The sequence below is a fragment of the Schistocerca piceifrons genome, chromosome X (assembly GCF_021461385.2).
Source record: "Schistocerca piceifrons isolate TAMUIC-IGC-003096 chromosome X, iqSchPice1.1, whole genome shotgun sequence".
NCBI lineage: Eukaryota > Metazoa > Arthropoda > Insecta > Orthoptera > Acrididae > Schistocerca > Schistocerca piceifrons.
In genome coordinates, this window is record NC_060149.1 from 545,487,699 (window position 1) to 545,508,190 (window position 20,492).

The window sequence follows — 20,492 nt, forward strand, 5'->3', positions numbered from 1 at the left end:
ACTGTGCAGCCTTCCAACGGAAACGTGTTGATCAGCTCTTATATTTGCATGATGATGGGGGTTCCGAATTATCTGCCTGATGTCTTGTCATGCCCACCACTAACAAAACTAATTTTTCCATTTGTTTGTTGCATGACTAAAGTCTCCACTGATCAGTAGTCTATGATTGGGGAACTTATGCACAAGTGAATTGAGGTTCTCTCTAAAGTTTTCAGTTACATCAAGAGTTGAGTCTGGTGGTTGATAGGAGCTCTTGACACAGAACAAAGTAGGTTTTTCCAAGACAGGTGACGTGAGTACCAATAGTTCAGTTTCAGTGAAAGACAGCAGCTCGAACTTGCTAGTTAGGGGGATCAGTATCACACTACAAGTCCTCCCTGGTCTCTGTCTACTTGTAGAGGATGCCTAGAACTAAAACAAACACATTACTCCCAGTCATCAGGTGGATGAGCCATGTCAAATCCCACACTTTCTGCAGAAAAGACAGCAGTCACAGGTAAGTATAGTACTTGAGGTACCACAGGTAACTCTGGTACGTGACTCTGGGGAGCTCTCCCAGCACAAAAATTCAACAAACCACAAATAAATTGGTTCTCACCTTGCATGGTCTTACTAGGGCATTCAACTGTGCAGTCAATTCCACCAAAAATGTGAAGTCTGCAATCAGTTCTGGATTTTCTAATTTAGGTTCCTGCTTTCACTTTTCCTTCAGAAATTCAACAATAGCATGCCTTTAATAGAAAAATTGAAGACATTGGTACAACAACCAGATATGTCCACTTTTGGCCAAAATGAAATTTTACTAACATTGCATAGTTTGAAAATTGCTCTATTGAATGGTGCATGAATGAGACCTGTTCATGGGACCATTTCAGAAGAACATAAGGTATAGACTTGTCGATGGTTGGTGTTTGGGATAAGAACGAGACATGTCCAGGGCTTGCTTTGTCATTGCAGCAAACAGTAGTCACATATTGGTATGTGAAATACATCCAAGAAATTCACTGTGATTGATGTTACATAAGATCAATTTTTAGACTTATTGTTCCACCCAAGAAATCTGTTTGCAGCTAACATTATGAGTGCTGATAATGAGAAGTTTACTGTTTTAAAGTACAGGTTCTTTGAGTACTTCACTGCATACAACCATGTAGTTTATTGTCATGCACCATTATCACAACTTATCTATCATGACTTCATCACTCAAAAAGCCTCAACTTCAGTCAGATTTCCCAGTAAAAAACTTTATTAAGTGCCTCTGCCAATTAAATATGAGAAATATAAGGATTACATCTTGAGGTCTCATGTATTCTGCTGGATATCAGTGTCGTTCTTGCACAATATTTCAACAACCTGACACGAAATCTTCATCACCTGCTAGCTGAGATTGCTCACTGAGTGGAACAGGTCCAATACTTGCATCTATGCTCTTGCCCCTCCATCAAAGGTTCCAGGCTTTCTGTCCTGCTAGCAGTATTCTTAGGAATTTCCTCTTTGGTCTGGAGCACCTGTCTGTGGGCTGGCATTCCGTTTTTGATCCACTGCAGTTTCAGGTTTTCTCTCTGCTGTGTGCTCCTGCTATAAACTTTCTTAGGTGTTTCCTCTTCGGTTCAGTATGCCAGGGCAAGCACTGGTGTTTTGCCTTCAGTCCCATGCACCTGTCTGTGCACTGGCATTCCATTTTCAGTCCGGTGCAGTTCTAGGTGTTCCCTTCATGGTTTCCTCCCATTAGAAGCACCCTGTGACATTCCATCTATGGTTCAGTGCACCTGATGCTCTATGTGGGGTTCATTTCCCATGTCCACACCCTCAGTTCTGCTTTTTGTAGAGTTCTACTGCTGCTCCCATTGTGTTTTCAGCAACTCCAGTGCAGGATCCCAGGCTCTGCTGAGTCGGCACCCAGTGTCCCGATTCATGTGGTTGTCCATCACCATCACTCTCTTATAACCTTGCCCCCCCATCTGGGGGTCTGTGCCAGAACCCTTGATTCAGTATAGTTCATATTAGGATTGAGTTCCAGGCAGTGCCTGGCAATGGCTGATTTAGGGGCCTATCTTAGTTGAATGTGTCACTGATGTTCTTTGTATATAATGTCCATGGTCTTAGTTGTTTAGCCAATGTATGATATACCACATTTGCAAAGTGCATTATAAATTTTTGGTTTTTGTAGTCCCAGGTCATCTTGCACATTTCCAAGTAGCCCTCTTATTGTGGTAGCTGGACAGAACACACATGGTATTGTGCTTGCTGAGAATCCTGCTGGGGCACAAATAGATCCCGCATAGGACAGGTGGGCCAGCCTTTGTCTCATCTTGCTCTTCTTCTAGATTGTGTGGCAGAGTGGCTGGTTGAAGGGCCTTCCGAATATGTTTGGTCATGTCTCCATTCTTGCGTAACACCGATCATAGATGCTCTATTTCTACTTGAAAACTATCTGGGCCTGACAAGGTGTATGCCCTGTGGACCAATGTCTTCAGAATCTCGTTTTTCTGCACTGGGTCATGAGCGCTGCTGGCTCACAGGTATAAATAACTGTGCGTTGGTTTTCAATACACAATGCGGCTCGTTTCAGGCAAATGCCGGGATGGTTCCTTTGAAAGGGCACAGCCGATTTCCTTCCCAATCCTTCCCTAACCCGAGCTTGCGCTCCGTCTCTAATGACCTCGTTGTCGACGGGACGTTAAACACTAACCACCACCACAATGCGGCCAAATGAGCGACACTCTCTCCTTTTGACATGTGCATCCAGGAACAGCAACTTGCCACCCTTTTCCAGTTCTATGATGAACTTAGGTTTGTATCTAGCCATCTCTAATGCCTCCTCTTCAAATCTCTCCCTAAACATATTGGCAACCACTGTAGTCAGAGTGCTGTCCACAGCTACACCCTCTGTTTGTTCGTGATATTGGCTCCCATACAGAAAATAAATTGAGGTCAGTATATGCCTGAAAAGGTAAAACAGAGGTCCAAAGATGTCATGAAGCTCACTAAAAAGTATGTGGCAGCCTCAGACATGGATTTTTATAATAAGGTGGTCTGTGACAGAATTGTTACAGATGCTACATACACCACAATGAACTTATTAACCCCCCACACCTTTGACATTTATCAGAGTACCCTTTTTTTATTCTCAGCTTTCTCTTCACATTCAGTAACCTGTAAATTGCTTACAGTTGTCTCTTTAGTTACATTTTTTTGACATATTCAAAAAATGAAGTTGTTTGATACATGAGTGAGACATGCCCATCTTTTTAATTTGATAAATGTCATAAAAATGTTGTTGCACCAATGCTTTCAATTGTTCTGGGCATGCTCTTCAACTTAACCAACATAATAATAGGAAGGCTGCCCAGAAAGTAACAGACATTTTCAAACATAAAGTTAACAGTATGAAATAAACAAATTTTATTACATAAATTTTAAAGGTAAACTTTTACACTGTTTTTCTGCATGATTGCCATTCAAATTGAGGCACTTGTCATACCGCAGCACATATTTTTCAATAACATCTCTGTAGAAATCTGCTGCCTGCAATTGCAACCTCTCATTCATACTGGCTTGCAGTTCGGAGTCAGTATCAAAGCTTCGTGTAGCGAGCCATGTCTTCACTGCTGAGAAGAGGTGATACTCGCTCGGCACCAAATCCAGGCTGTATTGTGGATGATCACAAATCTCCTGTCCAAAACTCTGTAGGACCTCTCAGGTACAATTGGACTGGCCCTATGTGGATGTGCATTGTCAAGAGAAAATAAAACTTTTGTGCTAAGTTTTTCCTGAAATGTGTTTTGTATTGCCCGCATTAACTCTGTCAGTCTTAGACAATACCTCTATGAGTTAATTGTTGTGCCAAATTCAAGGAAATCAACAAGAATCACTCCCTTTGAGTCCCAAAACAGAGTATCCATGAGCTGTCTTGCTGACAGTATTTGCAAATACTTCCTTGGTTTCTCGGAAAAATTTGTGGGTCCCCATTCCATTGACTGTCTTTTTGTTTCACAAATGGCATGCTTCACCCAAGTCTCAACCCAATTACCATACAATCGATAACTTTGTTAGAACTTTTCTCGTAATCTGCACAGGAGATCTGTGATGTAGCCAGTCTCTGTATTTTTGTCATCTTTCGTTGGGATAATGAGAACCCACCTAGCACAAAATTTGTGGTTATCAAGCTTCTTCATCACAGTTTCATGCATCAAACTCCATGAAACTGGGGGAAAATACTGTGGAAGTTCCATAATCATAAAACGACAATTTTCACAAATTTTATCATTGGTTTTCATCAGCAGTTTGTCAGTCACAAAGGTAGGCCTACCACTGCGGTCCTGATCATGAAAATTGGTACAGCAATTTTTAAAATCAGTGCACCATTGCCTCACTAGGCTTTCACTCATTATTCCTTTCCCATGCACATCACAGAGATCATGATAAATTTCAGTTGGTTTGCAGTTTTTTGCCAACAAAATCCTAATCACATAACACACCTCACAAATGGTGAGATTTTCTATTGCAGCGCACATTTTAACAAGCCACAGAAAACAAAGTGGCAGAGTAACAGGCAACATGCTACCACTGCTGCAATAGACTAAAAGTCTGTTACTTTCCAGATAGCCCTCATACACAATGCCTCAGTGCTTTTTGCTCAGTTCGATCAAACACTATTGGAACTGATGATGTAATAATGCACATGACACAAGAAAATCTACTACTGTACCACCAATATCAACATGAGCTCCATGCTTTCTAATTTATCACAAAGTGTTCATTGTAATTTTTTGCTCTTCCATCATCAACTAATCCTTTGTGCACGCTGCTGCAATACCATTCCATAGTATATTTCCAGTACTGTAGATTATGTGAGTTCCTAATAGAGATTGAGAATTCTGAATCTTCTTTTCAAAGACTCTGATTCCCATTTATTTTTAAAAACTTGTGACAGCAGATCACTAGACAGCCTCTTTTTTTAGCAACAGCCACTGGATCTTTGATCTCCCTAAACACCATGAGAAAATAGCTAGGGATAAACAGTGCTGCCACTATGAGTCTGCCAAAATGAAGAAAGTGGTGTTAAATGAAAAATGCTGCACTAAATGCCAGAAGAAGCAGTGTCATATCGCACAGCTAAATTATTTGTCATGCTGTACCAAGTAGTTCCAAGAAAGGCAGAGCATAACCAAGATGAACCTAATGAAGCGGAGGAATACTGAGTAGTGGCAGACAAACTGAGCCCCAGACCACACATGCGATGTTCTGCATGCCGTGGTGAACTCTGACTCATATACTTACCTTGCCCCATATGTGCCCACAACACCACCAGGAGGTATTCCGTCTCATGGTGTGCAGCCATCATAATGCTTGGCTCATCAGTGTGTCACTCAGGAATGTAATCAATATAAGGTGCACGAACAATTTGAAGAATTCTAACAAGTGGTAGTCCACGAATAAATGCAGAGGAGAGAATGGACAGGTGAAAAGAGAACACTGAAGTTCTCTGCAAGAGGGAGGAACTATAGGCTAATGTGATCGAAGAAGAAATGGGAGTTGACTTGGAAAGCCAGTATTGGAGCCACAGTTGGACAGAGCTTTGGAAAACTTGAGATCAAAAATGTAGAATGTATAGATAACATCCTTTCACTGATTTTAAAATCACCACGGGAAATGATAACCAAAGAACTATTGAGGTTAGTGTGTGGTATATACGAGAATTGAGACCTTCACAAAAATACCATACACACAAATGTGAAGACAGTGAGGGTGGAACTGTGTGAGAGCTATTCCACAATCAGCTTAGCAAATTGTTCACTCAGGATGCTGAAAAGAATAATACACAGAAGAATGGAAGTTCCCCATTGTGAAATACAAAAACACCAGTGAGGCTGTTCTTATATTGTGCTTGATAATGGAAGCAGGACATAAGAAAACCAAGTTACTTTCATAGGATATGTTTAGCTAGAAAAAGTGTTTGTCAATGTAAAATGGTGCACAGGATTTGAAATTCTCAGAAAAACAGGTGTAAGTTGTAGATAAAGACAATTAGTATACAATAAGTACAGGAACCAAGACGGAACACTATGGATGAAAGGTTGAGAATAAAGTGCAGATTAAAAAGCATGTAACACAGGGATGCAGTCGGTCACTCCCACTGCGTTCTCAGAGTCTTTGGACATTGAGCAGAAGCAAAGATGTAGGACTGACGCCTGTAGGGATGTGGGAGCAGCTGTTTCAAATGTGGCCCCAGCCGCTTGCACCATGTGAAGTTACTTGGTCCCATGTGCCTTCTGTGTGTGCGCCACTTTGGCACTATGGAAGGTTCAGATGCTCCATTAAATCTATATAAAGCAGAACACCATGCTAGTCCCGGCAGTCTGTGATTTCAACTCCTGATGATGGAGTAGACAGATGTCAAAAGCTTGATTGCTTTATTCAAAATGACACAGCTTCTAAACCCAGAAGGTTTTATTGTTCATCCCTACTGTTCAATCTACACATTTAAAAAATAATAATGGAAATAAAAGAAAGGTCTAAGTGTGAGACTAAAATTCAGAGTGAAAGGATGTCAATGACAAAATTTCCTGATGAAATTGCTATTGTCAGTGAAACTAGGGAAGAATTACAGGGCCTGCTGAATAGAATAAGTGCTCATAAGGCTCTTCGCATTATGAGCACTTATTATTTATTGAGACTAAAGTGAAGAAATATGAAATTAATGAGGAGCAGCAGAATCAAGATTGAGATAAACTGAACATTAAAACTGAGGTCCACAAAGCAAAAAAAATAAAGGAATTCTGCTACCTTCGAGGCAAAATAGCATATGAGGTATGAATGCAGAATATACGAAGCAGACCAACACACTCAAGAAGGCCTTCATTGAAGCAAAAATTGGCCAAAGACAGAACACTTGATGCCACCATCATCACAATAAAAATAGCATCATTAGAAAGTGTTAGTGTGAGAGACTTCCACTTTCCTGGATAGGTAAGGAAACATGTACAGTACTGGGTGCAATATAGATCCGAAAATTCAACCATATATATAACGGATAGCACATGAAATGGGTGTGCTTTCAGATCTATATATCACATCTATCTATTCACTATTATATAAAGACAAGTCACATTTTAAAGTTGTTACCAAACATCTCAAAAAGTTTTTGACCAATTTACTTTAATTTTTTTCATTATACTCTAATAACTGTTTGGACGGATACAAGCTACACAATTTACAATATGTATGGTATATAAGTATGTGTATACTATATAAATGGGAAAGGTTGTCCACAGCTCGTGATCTAGTGGCTAGTGCTGATGCCTCTGGATCATAGGGTCCCAGGTTCGATTCCCGGCCGGGTTGGGGATTTTTCTGCACTCTGGGACCTAGTGTTTGTGTTGTCCTCATAATTTCATCAACATTCGTGAAAGTGGGAAGACTGAACTGTATACAGATTGGGAATTTGTACGGGTGCTCATCATCATCATCATCATCATCATCATCATCATCATCTGGGAAAAGTTCTTAGCAAATACCTTGAAAAATACTTCACCGATTTACTTCAAATTGTACTGGGAAGTAGTTTAGGATGTATATTGATTTACCATACATATTTATCAATTACGAAGCATGGCCGGGTTTGCTCGTGATGTAATAAAATTCAACTGTTTATTAACAAACCAGAGCAAGTCATTAAATGATTAAGTGCATGAATTTCTGTATTTCAGGGACTTCTGTGTGCTTGGTGTGGATGGGAAAGACAACAGTCTGAAGGTAATATAAACAGCGATACTAATGATTGTGTATGAGTCTTTAACATAAATCTTACATTTAAATGTGTTTTACTTAAATGAGATAGGCTAATGAATCTAGTATAAGCTATCCAAGTTAAGACGCAAATAGTCAAATGAGAGCCCTTTTTATATAAAACAGCATGTAAGTTATAACAATACTCACAATGTATTCATCTGAAATTACAGTTTCTTGGAGATCTCTCTCAATGTTAGCATCTGGGTTCCGTATTTCTGGTGGACAATCAGTTTCCTGGAACAAAGTAACACAAACTTGCAGCTGAGAAATATATATGAATATAAAATGTGTGTAAATTTACAGAGTTGTCTACAACATTCTCGCCAACAGAGTATCCAGAACAAAGAGGTACATATGCCAAGTATTGACATCATCAATGCAACAGGGTGTTTCTGTCACAAGGCTAATATGCAATTTAATATGCAAGTATTGAAAATATATGACAAACATCTGGTCAGTACCATCTCAATATCAACCCATACTCTTGAAAAAACATTCCTATCAAGTGTAGTAGATGTACATTACAAATTCATATTTTGATTTTAAATAACATAAGTTTGTCTTTCAAAGATGTTACGTTTCTGATGTGACAGTTTAAAAATTTATATCACATAAAACTTCAATACACAGACTAGATGCCAATGTAAGTGGACACAGATTAAAAACAAATTTGGTATGTTTATCACTGCATTACAACAGTATTATTGGAAAGACAGACTGCTACTCACCATATAGAGGAGGTGTTGACTTGCAGACAGGCACAACAAGAAGACAGCTATACACTTAAACTTTCAGCCAAAAGGCCTCCTCCTGAAGTGTAATACACACACATTCACATAAGCACAAATCATACACACATAAAGCTGGAGACAGTGATCATGTGTGTCTGAGAAGTCTTTCTGTTGTGCCTGTCTGTGACTCAGTGTCTACCCTTTTAATAATACTGTCATTATTCCATCCTGGACTTTTTATTGTTTGATTATTATTGTATTATTCCTGAGGGCCTGTGCCAGTGGTTGATCCTCAGATTTTCTGTTGCACGTAACATGACTTCTGGCTCTTGGAACACTTAGTAAGTGCAAAAAATTACAAATCACACTGCACTTTAGTTTCTACATTAAATCATTGGTGGGTCCATCCCATATGGAAGACGCAGTTTACAAGGTGGAAAAAAATGTTTATGATGACATTTTCTTCTCAAGCCAGTTTACCTCATTTATGAACAACTAAAAATAACTGGTGTTTTAGTTTTCAAAAGTCTGAAACTAAAGTTTTAGTACAGGAGACATAGCAGTTTTAGTACAGGAGACATAGCAGTTTTCCCCAGTTTTACACACATACACTTGCTGTAAAATCTATCTTGCAGTCAATGAGACAATGAATGAGCTCTGATAATCCACTGCCAGTATGCATACTTAAATAACAGTCTGGATTGCTACTATTGACCATAAAATGTTTATGAGCAGTGTTTTGGATTTGATCTTTCACATTACCTATGACCACCAGATCATTTCCGTCATGACTAGCACAACTCGGTGAGGACTTAGTATTGGACTGTTATTTTATTCATTAAGATGCTGTAGCTTTAGCTTCATTTCCTGTTTTGTTTAAATGCAGACAACCTGAAGATATTCAAACAACAAAACCACTCACAGCACAATAAATGTGTAATAACACAGATGGGGTGGTTTTTATTAATCATTAACAGTATCAACAGTGCCACACTGGAAGAAACTGGGTTTCTAAAAATCCAGGATAAGAGAAAAGTCATTACACAAGATCTGCAACTTCATTTTAGCACAATGTAGTCTGCCTATCAGGCACTCTCTCTTTTTCCTGCCCTGGAAATAAGGTGAATTACACTATCTACTACACCTTAGTGTACAACATTCTGTCTCATACATATGTGGTTATTACATGTTGCTCTGTTAGATTATTTTCCATTATATTGTATTTCACAAGTTATATTTACTCTTAGTTTGGTGCAGTCTACACAAAAACATTTGTTAAAAGTATGTGAATTTTCTGTAGCTAAACAAAAGTATAACTAACAGGAAAGCTGCACACCCACTTGTTAAATACACTGTACTTTACCATAGCTCTGATTTTTACAGTTGCCTCAATCCATCTGAATTTGATCTACAACACCAGATCATCTAAATCGCGAATTGGTATCGCCCTTTTCCCATAATCAACTTTATGTGTATCTTCACTGACTATTGTTCTCTGCATATTCTTATGTCTCTCTTCAGCTCTTCAGTTTCATTATTTTTTCATTCTGTCATCATTTTATTTTTCCATTTTAGCAGTGCCATTTTTATCTATTAGTCCACTTAATTTTAACTATAATATAAATGGATCAGAAAAAGTTTTGCACCGCTTGCAAATCTGCAACTACACGTTGCTTGGAGCTAAAAGAATAAGTTTTATAACATAAACATCGTTACTGTAAAATAAAAACGAAACAATAACCAAATCAAAGACAGTCTGCACAGAAGTGTACATTTTTGCACATATGTGATGTCAAAATCCACTGCTGGGTAACATTCAATAGAGTACTGTATCAACCCTTGCACTGTAACATGCTTGGATCTTCCTTAGCATGTGACACACAAGGTGGTCAAGACAACGCCACACAAGCAATGTTGCACTTTTCAACAGTAAGCTTTCTTAGGTCATCCAGTGTGTGAGGGGAGTTTCTGCAATGTCATACTTCAAGTTTCCAACAGGTCTTTAGTATGCTCAGTATGGACCACGACAGCAGATACCTTAGGCAATGCCACTTAGTTCATTGTCTCCTGAAGAATAGTGTTGACGATGTGTGCACATTGCACTTGTGCATTACTGACTTGAAAGATGAACCCATCACAAAAATTCTGATTGTACAGCTCAAATTACCCTCAACAGTAATAATAGGCTTGTAACATCTCTACATGACATTTGCTTAAAACACAGCAGACCCACCTCCTTTTTGAACATATGGGCCTCCATGCTTGAGATATGTATTGGTATTTATACTCCAATAAAAAATTACTTTGTGACTGACAGATTGCAATGGTGGGGGCACCCAGACACACTTCACAAGGTGTCGCACATATCTACAAAACAGACAACACAGAGATAGTGTAGCACTCAAGCAAGAACTACGACTGGATGGTGGCTGACCGCTACCACTCAACTCACTGATATCTCAATCACAAAGTAATTTTAATCAGAGTATAGACGTCTCTATGAATGTATAGGATGATCTTGAGCCATCAGATCAACTCAACTTGTCCATAGCAAGAACCCAGCACCACTGATTCAGCTTCCATTGCAGGTGTTCCCTTGCCCAATTTCTTCACACACCAAGCTGCTGGAGGTTTTGTACTGTTGTTCATAATCAGTGCATATACGCAAAATTTATTAAGTGGAGGGGGTTGCATACTGTCTAGGTAGAAATACCCCTCTCTGATCCCTGCAAGAAGGTAGCATACAGTTTGTAGCATCATCCTCAAGATATTTATGACCCATAATTTGCAGGGAGTGACCATTAATTTGTGTCACTGAACATGAGCAACCACTACAAAACAGTGTTAATGTTCTGTGTCTCACAATAGCAGCTGAACATTCAAAATGCCAATTTGGTGAGCAACTTCCCTTGCTGGCAATCCTAGACTAAGCTTGAAATTGCCCTTCAAGAACTTTCAGTGTACCATTCTAAAACTCCCAAGTGGAGAGACAGTGTGCTTGACCAAACAGCAATGAGAAAGCAGGTTTACTTCTATCTGCAACACACAGGTGGCTGTATGCAGCAATTTTCAAATATAAACTACGCAAGCCATCAGGGTGCTATTAAAATTTTAGAAGTTTACTTTTCCACTTCATTTTTTATGTTTTTGGCTTCACGTGTCCTCGGTGCACTATCCTAGTGTCATACTAAACTTCCAAGTTAACAGCACTCTTGTATATTCTTGCTATTCCTTTCTACCTCTTTCTCAGTTTTCTGCTGTGCTTGCCACTTCCACTTCCTTCCTTCTGCAAACATTTCTTCACTTAGTCTTTTCTGTTCTGCTGCTCCATTGGTACACTCATCCCAGTTCTTATCTGATGGAAATTCTTCCTATTGAAAAGTTAGACTGAATACACTTATGGTGAGGGATTATTGGCAACAGAAACAGACTGAATCTTCAGGATATCTTACCACACTTTGCTGTAACAGGATATGTATTATGGAGTGGGTTAATGTACCTTCACAGAACTATGATGGTTATTCAAGTCCAGTGCACTCTTACAACCCTTAGTGTGTAAAAAGAGAACTACAGCTTCTGTCTACAAATGCATTCAGATGCTGTCTTCTGATCTAAAGAACAGAGAATTTGAGTTCTTAATACGATGCTAACTAAACTGATTCACCTACAATCTGTATTTTAAAAAGAAAGGTTATTCTGAAAGTATGATTTGGTTATCTCATGTTGAAATATACCCAAAATAATTTACCAACGTGGAGGATAACAACTTCAAAATAGTATCACATTCCCCTCGTGAGCTCCCTTTCTTTCAAAAGAGAGATAATTTAATTTGAAGAGTATAGTAAAACAAATTTACATTATAAATATCTCCTGTCACAGACAGTCAGTCAAAAATCTACTGTAGTGACAGTTCTGCTCTACATAGCTACAGAGTGGCAGTCATTCATTTCTGCCATTACAAAAGGTAGTAAATCTCCTCTTGTTATCTCAAAGGCACTCTCACATTTCACACACCAGTGTATAGTGCAAGTTTCCAAGTTGTATCACTGGATATAAGAATTGAATATCATAAAAAATCTCACTATCAGTTAATTTTTTGACGTATAAAACAGCAACTACAGTTGACTTTGAAATTGGAACAAGTCAGTTCTTCATATCTTGAAGAGTAATGGTTAAAAGTGAAAAAAATGCCTTGTCTTTTGTGTATCCTTACAAATAAAAATAATTTGAAAAGTCACAAATTTATGAACATAGTATTTCATCCGTCTATAGTAATTCATTATCCAGGAATATTGTTAACAAATTAATGTTGGGCATCCAAGTTGGAAAAATAAGCAGTTTTGATATGATTGTTACAGAAATGAATATTCAGCCAAAGCATTTTCTGCGAGCCTTTTCTTGCTTACTGTCCAGTTGAAGACCAACTCCCAATAATTTTAACATCGTGGAGACCAATGAAATAAAGTGTTGAATCACTGGTTTTTTTATCAACTATCTTTCTTCACAATGCTAAATCCAGAATTCGAATCCTTTTCAGGGTTGCCTGAATGCAATGTTTTAATGCCTGAAACCTGAACAGTTCAAATGTGGACAAATTTTTAAAAACATCTGCTAAGGGAAAGTTCACTGCTTGCCATGGAGTGATATTTTGTATGTGAAATAATGTACTGTATATTCAGCATTTCCAGTTGATTTCTGGTGTGTGATGATGTACACTCATTTCCCACATGTGTATACAATTATTACCCTCAACTTTCTTTATGCCTGACACACAGCAACTATTTGTTGACCCAACAATGGACATCACACTGCACATGAACAATATATCTATAATTCCAAAGTAAGAAAAATGCCTAAACATGCTGAATGATTAAAATAAGTATGGTTGTATGCCGATTGCCATAATTTTTAGGCATGCATTTTTAACTTTTAACCTACTTTAAAGTAATGAAGTGTATGAACCCTTTCTCTGTTTAGAAGAGTGTTAAAAAAATAAAAAATAAGTTTTAAGATCAGTTATTTCTTTGGTTTCCATTCATTAGCCCATCGTCTTTGAAACTAAAAAATAAGTAAAACACACTAAATTGAGATTTATGCTAAAGACACATACCCAGTCATCAGTAACCTCATTAATATCTGCTTCAGACTCTTGTCTTTCCCATCCAAAGCAAGAATATGAAAGTCCCTGAAATACAGAATGTCATGCAATTAATCATTTAATAACCTGGTGTGGTATGCACTCAAAACAGTCAAATTTTATTGGCTACTTGACTACATTGTTAATTTCTATAGACTGTGGTGTGATCTTGTACATAGCAAGAAGATACTATATTCTCTTGGTCTAACATAACATGAAGGCTGTAGGAGGCATCAATTGTATGACTTGGAGATCATTTGTGGATCTGAAGCAAATGAGAATAATTGTTCTTTTTAAGCAAATTGTCACACATTGTGAATTTGTTTGTGAAAAAAACTGGAAACAGGTCAAATAAAACATCTGAGTAATACAGTAGATTTCCCGCTAAAAATTGGCAGCATAAATCATGGCGATAAAATTATGCTTAGATAAATTTGCGTGCACAGGAATTATGGAATAAAAAGAAAACTTTGCAAAGAAGAAGCAGGATATGGTAAACCAATTAGTTAACACCACAATTAGCAAGAAAAAGTTATTTTCTCTATTTATTTGCATCCATATTATCATACAAGTGATTAAGTAATTGGATACGGATGCAGTGCCACAAGTTATGACTAGGATAACATGGAAGTAAAGTTTTGTTTCCTCATAGCATGGTGCCATTGTCTGTTGGCCAATACAGATGATTTACTCAACATGTTAATATTGTACATGCAGAAAGTAACAGAGGAAAACTTGAATGCCCATAAAGGCTCACAGCAAATTGTGGCTGAAATTCTGAGACAAGACAAATATCTTGCATTGAGAGGAATGAGGTGGTGTTATACTAATGGCTGAGGATACTTGAATGAGAGTGAGCAGTCAGCATGACCTGGCATCTGACATACCATTGTGGATACATTTATGGAAGAGAATTTAAATTTTTTATCTTTGATCATTTCTCAGGGAGTTCGCATTTCATGGGTATAATGGAAGATTTTATGTGACTAAAATGCTGGAAGATATTCAAAAGGGTGATTATAATTGACAGGTTATTATAATTATAAGGTCAATAGAACCACATCATCACTACTACATTTACAATATTACTCTGACAGTGAAAAGTTTTTCGATGATAGAGTCTGAACCGAGAGTCTTGAATTTCACACCAGAATTCAAACAGAAGAGCATGGTGTGTGAACATCTTAAGTCACCTGTAAAGAGATTCCACCATATGCCATCCATTAGGAAGCTGTTTTTACAGTATTTTGGGACTTATGAGGACCTTCCTCACTCAATTACACACCAAAACCTGTTACCACCAATGCTTCACACTCACATTTCTGTAACTTGTCACTAAGAAACAGTTAAGCATAATTCTCGAAGTAGTTGCAGTTTTTCTTTTTGACACTGTCTAGTCTCACTTGGCAAATAGAACTGTAGTCATTTGGGAAGGATCCAGAGGAAATACCACATAATTCAGATCTTGACACTTCTGATTACGTGTTCAGTCCACTGAAATTCATGGGTGGCCAGACATTCTCCTCTGAAATCAGGTATGTGGTAGTTGTTCTATGACCAAACCACCAGATTCAATACTGGAATCTCTAAACTGCTGATGCAATGCAATAAAGGCTTCAACTGCTGTGCAACTGAGTGGAAAAACTAAAAGTTGTTCTTGGATGGCCTGGAGGCTATACACAAAGTTATAGTTAATACTATCATTTTTCTATAGCTAGTGTGGAGGCTGACACTTCTAGCATTGGTCACTGTAGAGTTACACAGTTTTGTGAACACTTCAAAAAATTTGTATCAATTCAGACATAATATGCAAACTCTTTGCAGGCATTGATTGACACGTATTTTTAGGTACAGTTTGCAGATACCAATTTCAATGTGGCCAATACTTTTGGAGAGTAAGGGTATTGTCATTTTATGCAGCATGAAAAAGAGTAGATATAAATTGAATCCATGATAAGTTCAATCAGATCTCTTCATGAGTGGACTTTGCTTTTGCAGTGATTCCTAACATGCACCAGCTTTGAGAACACTAATGATAATCAACCATTCTTCCCCTATCACTGCACAGAAAATGTTCTAATTTCCATTTCTTTATTCTTATGTTGAGCAGTATATTATAAGAATACATTACAAAACCATACTTTCAGTATATAATCTCATCAGACAGTAGAACACTGAGTCGTTGACAGCCCAATAGACAAGACTGAAAACTGTGCATCATACAACTTTTACTCCTAAATTGTTTACATTCTACTACACCTTTCCATTACCATATTTTCAGTAAATGACTTTTATAATATAATCTTGCTAAAAATCTCATTCTGTGTTACATCTTGCCCAATACATACTTTCATAGTGTAAATCCCAGGGAGTTCCATTGTTTACTGAAACACAATGCTATGATGATTATATAATTAAGGGTGTCACAGTACAGAATGCAAATACGTGAACTACAGGTAATGCCCATATGACCTGTTGTACCATAAAGAGTTACTGTTGAAAAATAAGTGGAATCTTGTAAAGTTAACAATTAGAATGTGAATAGTACTGCTTCGAAATGCACTTGTGGTCAGTTTAAATCCTTCATGTCGGACAGCATAGACAGATATCACAATGAATGACACACCAAATGATACACTGGCCAAACACACTGAATGTCTATTTTTCACCTAGCACCTCGGTTGCGGCACTGGTCATCACACCTGTGGACCAAAGGTTCTAAATACAATCCTCCATTTGATGATCTCAAACACTGTTAAACTATGGCTACCTAAATACAATCTTCAGTAATGGAAGTAAAGATGTTAAAAACTTGTAATGTGCATGATTTAGCTCACCTTAACCTTTCTCTTCACACACAACAATCAACAACCACACTCCAGAAGCTATTATCTCCCCCTAGCTATCTCTCCCATACCCCCCCCCCTCCAGCCCCCCCCTCCACCCCCCCCCCTCTCTCTCTCTCTCTCTCTCTCTCTCTCTCTCTCTCTCTCTCTCTCTCTCTCACACACACACACACACACACACACACACACACTATTTTTACAGTTTCTGGCTCCACTAGCTGAATTGCAAGATAACAGTTACTAAAGAGCTTATTGAAAAAATGGGTTTTATTCTATAAGGAAGATTCCATGGTTATTAACTGGTGAAACATATAATAAGGTAATTTGTGCTACCTTAATTAATAAACAGTGGAAATACTTACAAGGTTGTCTTCAGCTTCATGAGACAAGTGAGACAAGGAAGCTTCTTCAGGGCTTGTGTTAATATCTCTTTTAAAACTGGAAATTTCAGTTGTGTAATCAGAAGTCTGAAATAAAGACATAACACAGTTCTCTATGTACACAGCTATATACTGTGGTCTTCCAAAATTACACTGAGGAGCCAAAGAAACTGATACACCTGCCTAATATCGTGTAGGGCTCCCGCAAGCATGCAGAAGAGCCGCAACACGACAGGGCATGGACTCAACTAATGTCTGATGTAGTGCTGGAGGAAATTGACACCATGAATCCTGCAGGGCTGTCCATAAACCTGTAAGAGTACGAGCGGGTGGAGGTCTCTTCTGAACAGTATGTTGCAAGGCATCCCAGATATGCTCAATAATGTCTATGTCTGGGGAGTTTGATGGCCAGCGGAAGTGTTCAAATTCAGAAGAATGTTCTTGGAGCCACTCTTTAGCGATTCTGGACCTGTGGGGTGTCACACTGTCCTGCTGGAATTGCTCAAGTCCATGAGAACGCACAATGGACACGAATGGATGCAGGTGATCAGGCAGTGTGCTTACGTACATTTCACCTGTCTGAGTCATATCTACTCTTATCAGGGGTCCCATATCACTCCAACTGCACACACCCCACACCATTTAGAGCCTCCTTCATCTTGAACAGTCCCCTGCTGACATGCAGGGTCCATGGATTCATGAGGTTGTCTCCATACACGTCCATCTGCTCAATACAATTTGAAACATGACTTGTCCGACCAGGCAACATGTTTCTAGTCATCACCAGTCCAACGTCTGTGTAGACTAGCCCAGGCAAGGTATTAAGCTTTGTGTCATGCTGTCATCAAGGGTACACGAATGGGCTTCGGCTCCAAAAGCCCATATCAATGATGTCTTGTTGAATAGTTCACAAATGTTGATGGCCCAGCACTGACATCTGCAGCAATTTTCAGAAGGGCTGCACTTCTATCACATTGAATGATTCTCTTCAGTTGTCATTGGTTCCAGTCTTGCAGGATCTTTTTCCAGCTGCAGCAATGTGAGAGATTTGATGATTTACCGGATTCCTGACATTCACACAGTACACTCGTGAAATGGTCTTACTGGAAATCCTCACTTCATCGTTACCTCGGAGATGCTGTGTCCCATTGCATGTGCACCGGCTATAACACGAGGTTTAAACTCACTTAAATGTTGATAACCTGCCATTGTAGCAGCAGTAACCAATCTAACAGCTGTGCCAGACACTTGTTGTCTTATATAGGCATTACTGACTGTAACGCCACATTCTGCCTGTTCACATATCTCTGTATTTGAATGCGCATGTCTATACCAGTTTCTCTTGCACTTCAGTGTATATGCATCACACTCAATACACAAGGATTAGTATTACAACATGAGACATAACTCACACTATCTTCAGTTTGATTTCCAGATTCCTTTTGTTGGACAATTAGAAATTCAGTGGCCCACTTGGACACTGAAATACTGAGTTTCACATTACTTAGGATGAAATTCTGAACAGGAAGTGTACTGCATCCACATCCACACCTGCATCTGCACCTGAATTTATATACATTCTCCACAAGCCACACACAGTGAATGGCAGGATGTACCTGCTACCAACATACTTTTCCCCTTCCTTTCCTGTTCCACTCTCAAATGAAATGGAGGAAAAAATGACTGTTTATATGCCTCCATATTAGCCCTAATGTTCCTTATCTTGTCTTCACGGTTCTTAGAAAAGTACCCTACCAGTGGACATTGTGATGGAGGCAGAAGACCTGGTGTGGGCAGCACAGCAGAACTGTGCAAATATCTACCGTATAGGTTGCACGCGACACATAGTATGGGCATAGCCATTGACAGAAGTGTTTACCAGTGAGTGGCAGTAAGCCGGGTGGGAAAGTGCTTACACTGATTTCAACCACCACACATCTCGCCTTGCACTTCATGTCGAGGATTGTTGTAGACTGTTCAGTCATCACTCGCATGCTGAGTTTATAACTGTACATGCGTACACATGGTTTTGGCCAGTCTGCTTCCCATAGATTGACTCACATGGAGAGTTTTCATTTCCTCTTACAGGGTTCTGTTCCCCAGTTATAATTGAGCCACCATCAGCCCATGAAGTACCTGTGTCAACAGTGTAGTGTAGCAGCATTGTCACACACATGCAGAAACTAAACACACACTGTATATTGATAGCTACAGATATGATCTGCAGTCAGCTGCAAATGTCTGTTACCTAAATTTTCTCAATAGTGTTTTGCAAAAACATCATCATCTTCCCCCAAGAAATTCCCATTTGAGTACACAGAACATCTCAGTAATACTTGTATGTTGATCAAATCTACCAGTAACAAATCTAGTAGCAACCTCTGAATTGCTTCAATTTCTTCCTTTAATCTGAACTGGAAGGGATTTCAAACACTCAAGCAGTACTGAATAATGGGTCACATTAATGTTCCATATGCTGTCTTCTTTGTAGATGGGCTACACATTCCTAATATTCTCTCAATAAACCAAAGCCAACCATTTGCCTTCCCTATAACTGACCTCACATGCTAGTTCCATCTTGTATTGCTTCGCAACATTACACCTAGACGTAACTGTCAAGCAGCACACTACTGACGTTCTATCTGAAAATTACAAGTTTATTCTTCCTACTCACCTGCATAAACATACTTTTTTCTACAATTAGAATACGGTGGCATTCATTACATCAAATAGAAATTCTATCTAAGTCATCCCATAGCCTCCTACAGTCACTCAACAACAATACACTACGACATCTTCAGCAAACAGATTACAGATTGCTGTTCACGCAATTTATGTACACAGAGAACATGAGTAGTCCAGTCGTACTGCCCTAGGACACCCCTAACAATGTCTTTGTCTCTGATGAACACTCATCACCCAGGACAACTTACTTGATTTTATTATTTGAAGGGACTTCAAGCTACTCACATATCTGGGAACCTATTCCAGATGCTCAGAAATTAATTAAAGTCTGCTGTGGGGCACTATGACAAACGATTTCTGGAACTCCAGATATATGGAATGTATCCATTACCCTTCATCCATGGTTTGCAGTGTGTTATGTGATAAAGTGTCAAATTGAAATTTGCAAGAGCAATGGTCTCTCAATCGCTGCTGATCTGTGGACATAAGTTTTTCTGCCGCATGGAAATTTATTATATTCAGACTTAGAATAAGATCAAGAATTCTGGAGTAAACTGATGTTAAGGATATTGGTATGTAATTTTATAAGATCATTCTTTTGACCTTATATACAGGAGTCACCCCCACTTTTTCCAGTTGCTTGGGACTTTGTGCTAGACAAGAGATTTGCAATATATCCAAGCTAGGTAAGGAGCTAACTCTGAAGAGCACACACTGTAAAAATGCACTGGAATTCCCTCTGGACCTGTTGACCTACTTGTTTTCAAATCTTTCAGTTGGTTCTCACTGCTGGGGATGACTATTACTATGGTCTCCATACCGAGGTCTGTGTGATGGTCAAATGATGATATGACTGTACATCCTTCTGCATGAATTTCTACTAATTTTTGCCTGTTGGCATTTCTGTGGTTTTTCTTGA

At 38.7% G+C, this 20,492-nt stretch overlaps 1 protein-coding gene across 1 annotated transcript in view; it reads right to left on the bottom strand.

The window, feature by feature from the left end:
- LOC124721781 overlaps positions 1-20,492 on the bottom strand; it is a 524,867-nt gene that overhangs the window by 143,250 nt on the left and 361,125 nt on the right. Inside the window, exons 24-25 of the mRNA XM_047246895.1 lie at positions 13,636-13,710; positions 7,942-8,028 (exon numbers count right to left, since the gene is read on the bottom strand). Of these exons, the coding sequence (XP_047102851.1) occupies positions 7,942-8,028; positions 13,636-13,710 (162 nt within the window). The remainder of the gene's footprint in view (positions 1-7,941; positions 8,029-13,635; positions 13,711-20,492) is intronic.